Source organism: Meriones unguiculatus, chromosome 1 (assembly GCF_030254825.1).
Source record: "Meriones unguiculatus strain TT.TT164.6M chromosome 1, Bangor_MerUng_6.1, whole genome shotgun sequence".
Lineage (NCBI taxonomy): Eukaryota > Metazoa > Chordata > Mammalia > Rodentia > Muridae > Meriones > Meriones unguiculatus.
In genome coordinates this window covers 58,996,928-59,009,068 of record NC_083349.1, presented here as the reverse complement: position 1 = coordinate 59,009,068, position 12,141 = coordinate 58,996,928, and the positions used below count along the sequence as shown (strand labels likewise).

The following is a 12,141-nucleotide window of genomic DNA, read 5'->3' as shown; positions in this document are numbered from 1 at the left end:
GGGAGGAGGACCTCCCCTATCAGTGGACTTGGGGAGGGGTATGGGAGGATATGAGGGAGGGAGAGATGAGGGAGGGGGCTACAGCTGGGATACAAAGTGAATAAGCTGTAATTAATAAAAATAAATACATTTTAAAACTTAATTTGCAACAAAAAGAAACATCCAGAAAAGACCCTTATTATTTTTTAAGACTTACTTTTTAAAAATTTTATGTGCATTGGTGTTTTGCATGTATGTCTGTGAAGGTGCCAGATGCCCTGGAATTGAAGCTACAGATAGTTGTGAGCCGTCATGTGGTGCTGGGAATAGAACCCTGGTCTTCTGGAAAAAACAGCCAATGCTCTTAACCACTGAGCCATGTCTTCAGCCCCTAGAAAAGACCATTCTATAGAAACTGAAATTAGATTGGCAGCTGTCAGGGGCACAGAAGAGAATACAGGGGCATGACTGCTAATGGAAAGGGGGTTTCTTTCAGAGTTAATAAAATCAGAAATGGATTGTGCTGAGGGTTGAGCAGGCATGTGCATTTACTAAAAAGCCATTGGTTTTTACTCCTCAAAGGGTGAATTTTTGGTGTGTGGTCTCTATCTCAAGTCTTTCAGTCTTTCTTATTCTCAGGTAAAGATCTAGTTCAAAAGGTGAGCTCAGTACTTCTTTTTAAACATTTGTGTACTTATGTTATTATGTGTGTTTGCCTGCGTGACTGGGTATATGACATGCATGCAGGAGCCCACAGAGGCTAGAAGAAGACACAGGATCCCCCATAACTAGAGTTACAGGCAGGTGTGAGCTGCCATGAGGGAGCTGGGAATGGAATATGGAATCTGGGTCCTCTGCAAGAGCAGTAAATACTCTGAGCTGCCTTTCTCACCTCTCCAACTAGCACTCCCTGAAGCCTCACTGCAAATGTTTTGAGGTGTTTGAACTCAAGGCCTCACCAATAGCAATTTTAACAGTCCAGAGCGACTGCTCTGCCACAAACTGTAGCCCAGCCCTCACTTGCTTTTTCTCTTTCCTAAGATAGGGTTTCACTATGTAGTCCAAGCTGGTTTTGAATTCACAATCCTCCTGAGAAAGCCTCCTAAGTGCTGGAATAACAGGTGAGCGCTTTCAGCCAAGTCTCGTGGGTTTAGCCCAGGCCAGCCTTGGTTTTGATGTTTCTGGTCATACTATGGCCTTCGTGGAGCCTCCGTTGCCCTCCTCTTCTATACTTCTGCAGACATAGAAAGTGGTCTGTGCATGGGGGCTGAATTACAGGGTGTAGAAAGGAGGAGTAATGATGGGGTCCTTAGAGCCAACTGGAAATCCCAGAATAGAAAAGGGTCACACAAAGATTTGTGTGGGAAAGCCAATGCTCCTAGCTCCTGCCACCTCGGCTTGTTTCTATGTAGTAATTCTTCCCAGAGGAGACAGATGGGAACCCACAGATTGAAACCCAGGGGCTCCCTTTTCATTTTCTTTCAAACCTTTACATCCTCAGTCCAGAAGGCAATGCCACCCTCCCCCCAACCCCCAATCCCCAACCTTGGATCTTTGTCCTGGAATGCTATTTGTATTCTGGACAGTTCATAGGCAGCACTTATTCTTCTAATTAAAATGTTTTGCAGAGATTTGGGGAACATAAGGAAGAAATCGGGGACAAGTAGAACTTGCAGGTGACGGGGCCACATCAGCAGCTGATCGCACAGCAGAGGTGAAAGCAAGGAGTGAAGGCACACAGCTGAGAGTGTAGACACGTCTGTAGCATCCGTTTAATGCTGTGGATAACCACCATTGTGCTTCCTATTGATCAGGAACGGGTGTAAGCATTTTATAATCCGTATAACATCTGTGTATAAAGCGTGACGCCACAGTCCCAGGGATGGAGACACTTCTTAAATCATTATTATTCCCAGGACTCAGGAGGCAGAGGCAGGTGGAGATCTGCGAGTCCGAGGCCAGCCTGGTCTACACAGTGAGTCTCAGACCAGCCAAGGTTCTATAATGGGACCCTGCGCCCAAAAGTATGATGTCACAAAAAATATGCAGTTTGTGTCACATACTAACAGCTAGCATCATCAGATACGGCAGGGTAGTAGCATTTTTCCCGCAACATGTTATAAATTTTCTTAACAACCCAACACAGTATTTCTATTGCTTCTATTTCAAGCATTTTAGTGCTTGAAGCCCATGCAATTGCCATAGCAGTTTCAGAAGCTAGACTGAGTCTATTCTTCACTTCACAGATACACAAAGTGCATTGTGGGGCGTCAAGGCAATACATACCCCAGTGCAGTGGTGGGTCTGGAACCTCTCTGTCTCGTTCTAGGCCCGTGCTTCTCAACCTTCTTAACGCTGAGACCCTGAACACAGTTCCTCACGCGGTGGTGACCCCAACCATAAAGTTGTTTCGTTGCTACTTCCTAACTGTAATTTTGCTACTGTTATGAATTGAAATGCAAAGAGGATACGCAGGATATCTGATACGTGACCCCCGTGAAGGGGTCATTTGACCCTGCTAGGGGGTCACAACTTTAATGTGACGGTGCACGTCTTTAATCCTAGCACTTGGGAGGCAGAGGCAGGTGGGTCTCTGAGTTTGAGGTGAGTTCCAGAACAGCCAAGGCTACACGGAGAAACCCTATCTCAAAAACAAAAACAAAACCCAAAACAAAAAACCAAAACAACAACAACAAAATATGAGAGAGAAAGGAGAGAGAATCAGTGTTCTAGAGCATACACCGCTAAATATGTGACTCATACTCCCCTGCCCCAGTCCCTTCCCTAATCCAGGATGCCTAATTCCTGAAAGGTCATAGGTCTACTTTGGAGGGCCCAGTGACAGTCTATGGAGTGACTGATGCCTATGCTTAGGAAAGAAGTCCAAATGGTGACCACGTGGTCTTGGCTACACTTTCATTCTGGCCATGCTCCAGCTTTCCCTTCTAGATGCTTCCATGCTCACAGGAACATAGGTTCTGAGAGCTAGCAGAGCCTCCTCGTAACACTTTTCTGATACTTTTCTCACTGGCTCTTGTGTAGATAAAGTAGAAATGAACAAGGGGTTGTGTGGGAGGAGAGAGGGGACTGTATGGAAACTATACTTTTTACTCAGTTTTTCTCTATAAACATAAAACTGCTAAAAAAAAAACAAACTGCGTGTTGGTTTTTAAAAGCAAGGACACGTGTCTTTTAATTTCCCTGTGTGAGCTTCTGCTGAAGGAGGTTAGCCCAGGATGTGCCAGATCCAAGTGATGCCTACCTCAGAGCCCCTGCCAAGGGTGGTCCTTCCAAAGAGTGCCACAGAAACTGGTGTGGTGGCGTGTGGTTACTGCTGCTGCCCTTCCTGGACTCTGCCTTCGGGCACTATGGAGGTGGGGGGGGAATGGGGGATTGCTCAACATGAGCCATGCGCAGTCAGCCTTGGCACACGGCCAACTATCAACTCATCTACACCAGGCCAACCCTACAATGACACTGGAGAAATCCCTGAAGACTGACTGGCTAGAGAAGACACTAAGGCTTGTAATTACCATGGGAGCCAGCAGTTTCCACTGACTTCAAAGCACACTCATGGAAACCTGTCTCCCAACTTAGCATGAGAACTCCTCAGTAGATTCTAGCTCTGTCAATGTCCCCAGGTGCCTGAGAGGTGGCTTCGGTGACAGCACCTTTCCCAGATAGTCACCTGGTCTCACCGCACCCCAGAGCAGTAGGCATGAGCAAACAGCTGCTCTCTAGACTCCCAAAGCCTTCTGGGAGGCTGAGATGGGGCTGAACTGTCTGCTCTGCTCCTCTTCTTGGCGTCTCTCTCTCCTTGCACCTGAAGTGACTTCATCATATTGTGGCTGACTCAGGCCCTCTTCTTTATACTCAACAAAATGTTTGCAGAAGGAGTCTGGCGAGGCCCATTCACTCCTCTTCTGACCCTTCGCTCACTGCCTCCGTTTGTGGAAGTCTCTTATGCAGCAGCTACTCCTGTATGCCCCTAGACCATGTCTGCAGTCCGGCCACCATTCCTAGAGTGAACCTTTAAAACACAACTTGTTCTTTTATTTGTCTTTTCCTCTTCTAAGGCCACCTTGTTCTTACAAGTTCATTTACAGCAAGAATTAGGGAGAGCAGCCGGACCCCTTGCCCTGTCCTCCACAGTTCTCGGAGTGACTCTGCTGTCCCACGCTCCCAAGCCAAGCTGCTTAGCCAGCCCTGTCTTCTGGTTCTTGACCTCACCGCCTTCAGCCACAGCGCCCCTAACAGCCTCTGATGAAGAGGTTCTTTTCCTCCGCTGTACCCGCGTGTTAATTGTCCATCCGAGATCCAGCTACACGGCCCGGCTGCCTGTCTCACTTGAAGCTGTGTGGGTGGTTCTCACAGCAGAGCAATTCCACCTCCCCATTGCTTTTCTGCTCAGGGACCTTCTCACACGGGGAAGCCTCACAGGCGAGACAGTAGCCAAGCCCAGCCTTGATTTAGGGGGCTTTTATTTAGAGCACCACATTTATAAGCGCTCACCACATGACTTTCTAGTCCACAGTCAGCCTGATCCCAGTGGACGGTTTTTCTCAAGGAGATGGAGCAGAAGGGGAGGGACTTTGGAGCAATTCAAATACAAATGCCATTGCTGTCAGTGCCTGCAAAATCACTGAGGTTTTGTTTTTTCTCCCCTAAGAATGTGTTTCCTCCCCTAATATGTATTACATGCACACATGCACACACACACACACACACACACACACACACACACACACAGAGATATACACACTGAAAGCCCTTCTCTACCTGATGCTTTTTTTTTTTAAGAAGTTTGCATTATTTTTCCAACTTAGGTTGTTAAGAGACTCCTGCAAGCCCGTCTCTGTTGGTTAGAACTTCTCAAGGGCAGGGATTAAGCCACTCCCCCTTCACCCCCAGTTTCAGGATGATCCTTCACACTTGCGGTTTGTATAACAACATGATTCTGTGGCCAGCAGCTTCTCAGCCATGGTCAGGATACTGCCTCCCTGTGGGACCGACAGACCTGGAAGGGTTCAAGCACAAGCTCTGTTTGCATTCCTCTTTTAGCATGACTAGGACCTTGACACCAGGCCGATTCGGGCGCCTGGCTCCCTCTCCTCTTCCTGAGCATGTGCCTTCCTGGGAGGCTGCTCCATCTCATTCAGTGAGGTCCCCACAGGTGTTTCCCCGAGAGGCTGCTGGATTTTGAGTCCGATAGTTGATGCAGCTTAGACATCAGACCAGATCCCTTTTGCTCTGTCCCACTCTTGCTTTTTAGAGACAAAGGCTTTTGAGTGAATTTCTAGAATTTTCTGTCTTATATTCACTATCCAGAACTTTCATGCTAATTCCCTCAGTGTCACTGTTGCCCCACCCCCTCCACTGTCCTCACAGGCCTTCGGCATCCTCCCTCCGATTTCCTTATAGGTCTTTGCCAATTTCCCTTGTCTCTCATCTTCGATTGCATCTCCTAGTGGCCATAGAAAGTATGGAGGTCATGAGGCTCCCATTGGCCTCTCGGCTCAGACGGTGGGGATATACTAAAATTGGGTGGTAGGCCAGGGGAGGAGGCGTAATGGTGAGTGTAGACCACAGATCTTACCCAGAGACACAGGGAAGATAGTCAGAGGCTCCCAAGCAGAAAGCTGCCTGGGGCTCCAGCTAGAAGGGCCTTGCTCACAACTAACTTCCTGAATGGAGCCCTGGGTTGCATTCACTGGGCAGGGGATGCAAGGGAGGAGGCAGGGGTGAGGGAGAGCTTAGATGGACAAGATCTTGTCCAGGGGTAAGGACCGCAAGAGGTAAGCCGGGAAAGCGGCAGGTGTGGCCTCGAGGGAGGCAACAGAAGAGACGAGAGGAAGCACACAGAACTGTGGCCGATTCGTGGCCAGAGAAAGGGTTTGTTGTTGTTATCAAGATGTGTTTAAAGGCAAAACTCAGGAGCTCACGGCTTTGGGTCATGTTCCCATAGCTACTTCATGGCTTAAAATGCTCTTAAAACACATATCAGCCCTACAAATAAGTATAAATATATTTTTATGACTGTAAATTTTCTATATGCTACTGAGACATAGTATACATGAGTCCTACATACCAGTTGGCTAAAACAAAATGTTAGGCAGGGGTGTCCATTTCAACGATTATCCATCTGCACATTAAATATGCCTTAAAATGCCACATCAGTTCAAATCCTATTTTTGCCAAATAATTATTGGCAGAGGTCAGTGACCAGCCTTTGGCACAGCGTCAAGCCATGAAGCTCTGCCAAATAGGCTCATAAGGATTTCTTTCCACTCCCCCTGAGAAAATCACCAGTTTTCAAGGAGTCCTTTTTCCATGCCAAGGGACATGCCGTTAGTCCAGGAGACCGTACAGAGCCAGGGCTGTCCTCACCCTGTATCACCCTTTGTGCCTTGCAGCAAGCTCCACTGAGAAAGCCAAGCTGCGGGAAAGCCCTCAGCACTTGGCATTTAAATGAGGAGGGCAAGGGCCGAGCAGCTGCCTACTTCCTGGCCTCTAAGCGAAAGTTGCTGAGGGGCAGTCCAGGACGCTGTCCCTAGGAGTCTGGGCATCATGGCAGGTTCTTGCCCATCAGCGTGCAGGCGGCTTATGCTTCCCGACCTAGTCACTGAGGTCTCTGTGTCATACACTTGAAATTATTCCTGTACACTGCACAGACGGACACAAACCCACTAATTTCCCAAGCTAGAAACCTCACGTAACCACAGTCATCACTCCTCACCTCCTAAACCAACCGGTGAGCAGTCCAAGGCAACAGAACTGACAGACGTCCTCAGCATCTTAAGACCATTTTCACTACCTAAGAGAACTAAATTCGAGTGGAGAGTGAAACATCTCTCTTTGCAGTCTGCCCCAGCCACTCCTTTTGTTGCCTTTGCTGCTCAGGGCACAAACAGACCCAGGCCTGTATCTGAGTGACTCACCTCCTTGTGTTGATGACTATTTTGGATTGCCCCCCAAGGACAGTCATAACTTTATGCTGTTCCCCAATAGTCTTTCTACTTGCTGGCCCTAGGTCTCTCAAACGCAAGACAGGAGGTTCTTTTTTCTGTCCTTCCTCCTCCTATTTTGAACTGTCTGGAAGATTTGGAATAACAGGAAATGGTACAAAAAGTGTAGGCAAAATGGCTTGGACAGGAATCAACACTGGTTGCAGCTGAATTATAGGGGTTTCTTACATATCCACTCACTTTGCTTTTATGGAGGAGGAAGATGAGGAGGAGCAAGAAGAGGAGGAAGAGTCCAAAATATAAATTTACAATTAATCAGAGCACTCCTGAAACAGTAACTATGGAGTCTGAGCTCTGCAGACACCCTGGTGACATTGAAGACATCCCAGGCAGGACACTGTGAACAACCTGTTGGTTTGCTGTTGTCATGAATTAGTAGGGTAAGGAGTCTGACAGGTAATCAAAGGAACTGGGTGCAAGAAAAAAGACTGGAAGGAATTTAGTACAGCAGAAGATGATCAAGATATTAAATGGAGGGGAAGATTTCCCTTCTGTGGAACGGCTTAAGTCCAGCCCAGAGAAGGCAAGACTATCATCCCAGAGCTTGAGGGAAAGATTGACATCTCCATTTCTTTGGAGTCTTACTAGGCCAGAGGATGGGGACACTGGAAACATAAACTGTCAAAAACAATGAATTTGGGAATGGTTAGATAGTGGTGAGCTTAAATGTTCCCTTATACTCTGATTATTTGTTTATGTATGCATTTATTTATTTGGCTGAGAGAAAAGTCTAACCTCAGAAGCACAGAGAGAAATGACATGATCAATACCAGGGGCTTGCAGAGAGGATTGAGAAAAACAAACCATACAGGTTGGGCTCACAGTGAGGCCACTCCACAGTGGATGCTCATATCTCTCTCTCTCTCTCTCTCTCTCTCTCTCTCTCTCTCTCTCTCTCTCTGTCTAGGCATACTTCAAGTGGGTGCAATGAGGGCTGTGTGGACAGGAACTGAACACACAGTTTCTCATGGCTGTTAACCCAGCCCAATCTTTTTGCTTAGTAAGAAAAATATGCTTTCAGGAAAAAGAAAGGTTTATCCTAAAAAAATATTGCCCGGACCTCACTCTCTAAGCCATATGAATTCTATGTCTTCTGACGGAAATAAGAGAGGGTGGTTGGAGTCCAGGAAAAAGAAACCTTTTTAATTGTCCTAAGAGAGACAGCATCAGCTGACAGAGAGCAGAATCGAACCAGCTGTCTAGCCACAGGAAAGAAACAACAGTCTCTTCCCAAGGAAGGGAGCAGACATGGATGAAAAGGCCTTTGTTTCTGCTCTTTTCTTAGGTCCTCTTTATCTCTATATAATGTCCCAAAACAGAGACCCCTCTGTGCCACACACACACACACACACACACACACACACACAAATATACACACATGCACACACACCATGTCCCTCAGAGCATCTTCCTCATCACAAGAAAAACAATAGTTGTGCCTTTTCTCAGGACCTCATGAGTTTTGTGGCAATTATTATAATAGTAATATCATTGTTGTGATTCATGATAGGACATATAAAGTCTGTGAAAGAAGACCCGGGCTGCCATTGTTGAGGAAATGAAGAGTAAGTGCGAGCTGCTCTGCTGGTTCTGTCTAACTGGGCTCCCTGCCACGCAGCTCGGCCACCGCCCAGCTGCTCCTCAGCTCCTCAGCTGCTCCTCCAGCCCTGCTGGTTTGGAACCTTGTACTTGTTGATGGACCACGGAAGCTAACAGTGAGGGCATTACGAGTACACGTTAGCAGACTGTTTTCTAGAGTCCAGAGCAGCCCCTCACGCTCTCTGCAGGCTCTCCGAGGAAGAGCACGCCTGGCTAATGTGACCAGCTTCGTGGCCCTGGCCCTGACTGAACTTCCTCTTTTTATGTCTGATGGTGGGGTTACTCACTGTGAATATCACGTAATGCAACAACAACAAGAACAAAAACTATCATGAGCTCAATAATTTTAAATAAGTTGTATTTTTTTGTGTGTTTGTTTTGGGAGATTTTGTTTGTTTGTTTGTGGAGTGCTGGCTGTCCTAGACACTCATTATGTGGGCCAGGCTGGGCTCAAACTCACAGAGATCCACTTGCCTCTGCTTCCCAAGTGCTGGGATGAAAGATGTGTACCACCACACCTGGCATCAGTTTGTATTTTATTTTCTACAGCATCCATTTAAAAATAGTGACATGTATTAGCTATATACAGTGCTTGGTGGGGCTCTGCATGCCCAGATCCTGTGACAATGGTTGGCCCCTGTGCTGTGCCCTAGCTCAGTGGCAGATAGCCCGCCAAGCACAAAATGACTCTGGGTCTAATCCCCTGTGTCACCAAAAGCAAAAGCCCAAATTGATCTGTTTCCCAGTCAGGGCTCCAGCAATTTCAATATCTATAAAAATGTTACTGAAAAAAAAATACTTAGCTGTGTAATGGTGGCGCACACCTTTAATCCCACCATTTGAGAGGTAGAGGCAGGTGGATCTCTAGGACTTCGAGGCCAGCCTAGTCTACAGAGTGAGTTCCAGGACAGCCAGGGCTACACAGACAAACCCAAAACCAAAAAAACCCAAACACTGAGACCAAAGGGGTAATGTGTTTCAAATGTTATCTTATAACCCAATAATTTCATATAAATTCTCGCCCTGTTGCAGAGCAGAAACAGGCCACGTTCATCTGTATGCAGGCCTCAGAGGATTAGAAGAGGTGTGGGCAGGGGATCACCCATTGTTATTACAGGACATGAGCTGGAGTGAGCTAGGGTGAGCAGTTACAGCATGAAAACATTTTATGCCTCTTTCTTCCCGAGAGGAAGTGTATCGGGAAGGCGACCTCAGTTCGTCTGGTCCCACAGTAGCCATCATCTCTGTCCTTGGCCGTTTCATGCACCCCTACTCTCTGAGGTAAGGAGCCATAAAAATTAAGGAAAAAGGAGCAAAACATTTCTCAGATTATTGACGAATCACATGCCTCAGAAACTTTCTGCCATTGAAGAATGGGGGCAAGCCCTCTTTCTAAAATCCCTCTCTACAGCTCTCAGTGAAGCTGCGGGTTGCAGGTGAAAGTTGCATTATTCTCTTTTCAAGCCCAGGAATGTTCGTTGCCATACTCTCTCAGGCAGTAATTTCAGGTGGCCCTACAATTGAACAGCCAAGCAGCAACTGCGCTTGTCTGTTTGTGAAATGCTTTTGAGGACCTCACATAAAAGGCTGATAATGAAGTGTTAAGAGAAACATGCCAAAGGCTGTGGTTGGTCAGGTCTCTCCTCCTGGCACAATGGGGGATGATGACCTTACGTGAAACCCGGGGTGTTCCGTTAGAGGAACGACCCGCGCTTAACGTTAAATTTTAAAAATCACTTTTCAAATGTTACCCAGAAGCAGAATCTTTGCAAAGCGTACGTGTGTTTTGTGTGTGTGTGTGTTTTAATTCCAATCAAGACTGCTAAGAAGAAGCAATTAAAGTCTGAGAGCACGGCATTGGAGGTTTGGGGCATTTCCCCCCTCCATGTCAGGCCAGGCCAGGAGGAGTTCTCAAGTCCCGTGTTTAAATTAGAACGAACTTTCACATTTCTTTTCTCTTGTTTTCTTTTTGAGTCCAGACACTTGAATTTGGACAGACAGGCAACCCAGCCACCCTTCAGCCCGCCTGTGTCAGTGTCGGAATGAAGCGAACATGACCTCCTTCAGCAGGGAGGGAGATACACAGTAAAGGTAGCTTTTCTCTGGGACAATTCTTCGCCTTGCCCCGGGGACTCGGGGGGCGCATCTCGTGTTTCTCTTTTGCCGATATTGAATCAGCTGGAGCGCGCGATGGGCACCAGCAGAAACGCCCTGAAATAGTCTCCCGGCCCTTTTGTCGTTTTGTTCTTGTGAAGCAGAGATGGCTTTTTCTCTCTTTTCATGTTGAAATGTTCAATTAAAAGGCCAATTAAAACTGACCAATTATTGGGTGGTTTTTGCTCATAATCGGGAGGGTTGCAAATCGTTACGTTTAGCTGCAAGTGCTTGTGCTAAGTTGGCGAGCTTTAAAACCAACATTTTAATAGAGTTCACTAGGCTCATTTATGACAAGAATACACTCTCAGCTAGCACAGGAAGCAGGCTCCAGCAAAGGCGTTTCTGGGCTGGCTTCCTGGATAGGTTGTGCAGCAGTTGGATTTGTATCTTAAGGAGGTGGTCAAAGTGAAAACTTAAGGGGCAGGGGTAATGGGGGTGTTGAACGAGATGGCATCTGAACTGAGGAGACACTCCAAATTGCCTGGCGACATGCGTTCTCCAGGCTGAGCCTCCTCATATTGTCATATTCACACTTATTAACAATTGCACGTGCAGATGCCTTTCACGGCTCCCATGAGCGAAGATAATCTCACCTTAGCTTTTTCAAAGCACTTTCACTTTTTCTGATTTTTCAGAGCGATTTAGGAATCTCTGCATTGAACGATTTAAATGTGTTTGTAGGGAGCCTTCAGTTTCTAGAATATTTGCTTTCAAACTGTTTGTAAATTCAATGCCAACAGCTCCAATGCCCTTACAGCATCTAACGCATGCTAAAATGAGTAGTATCTTAGACCATTCTGAAGAAAGCTTAGAAAGCGCAGGATCAGATCCTACCCAGTCTGTCTCCAGCAAGGGGGGCGAATGGGAGCTTGCCCTGAACCATCGGCCACAGCAGGATCAGGAAGTTAGCGCTCCGGGCTGCTGACAGCTTCTCCCCAGATCACTTGAAATTTATGGCATAATCACTATAAAAATATACAAAGCCCCTCATTTTTAAATCCTATCTTTTATTGGCAAGAATCCTAAAGATTTGCTGAGACCAGCCACATTCTTAGGGAAAGCCTTACTGCATAGACTAGCTTTCCCCAAGACAGATCTCAAGGCCTCCTAGGGAAATGAGAGCAAGCTTTCTCCAGCATCTCCTACACCCATGAACATCCCACATCCAAGTCGCTTACTTACCAGGCATGGCTGAGGTGGAGGGCACAAGTGACAAGAAAGATGCACACGGGCTTTATAAGAAACATAGTCTTCCGAGGGACAGAGGGAGAAATCCTCAAAAACTGGGGGACAGAAGAGATGGGGAGCATTCTCCTCAAAGGTAGAGGGATGGAATTCTCCTCAGAGCGCCACTGCCTTGGTGTGTAAGCGATCCCAAACA

The 12,141-nt window shown here is 46.9% G+C and overlaps 1 protein-coding gene across 1 annotated transcript in view; it reads right to left on the bottom strand.

Moving 5' to 3' along the window:
• Nucleotides 1-12,141, bottom strand: part of Wnt8b (Wnt family member 8B) — a 24,632-nt gene extending 12,491 nt beyond the window's left edge. Inside the window, exon 1 of the mRNA XM_021650772.2 lies at nucleotides 11,943-12,141. Within this exon, the coding sequence (XP_021506447.1) occupies nucleotides 11,943-12,070 (128 nt within the window). The 5' untranslated portion in view covers nucleotides 12,071-12,141. The remainder of the gene's footprint in view (nucleotides 1-11,942) is intronic.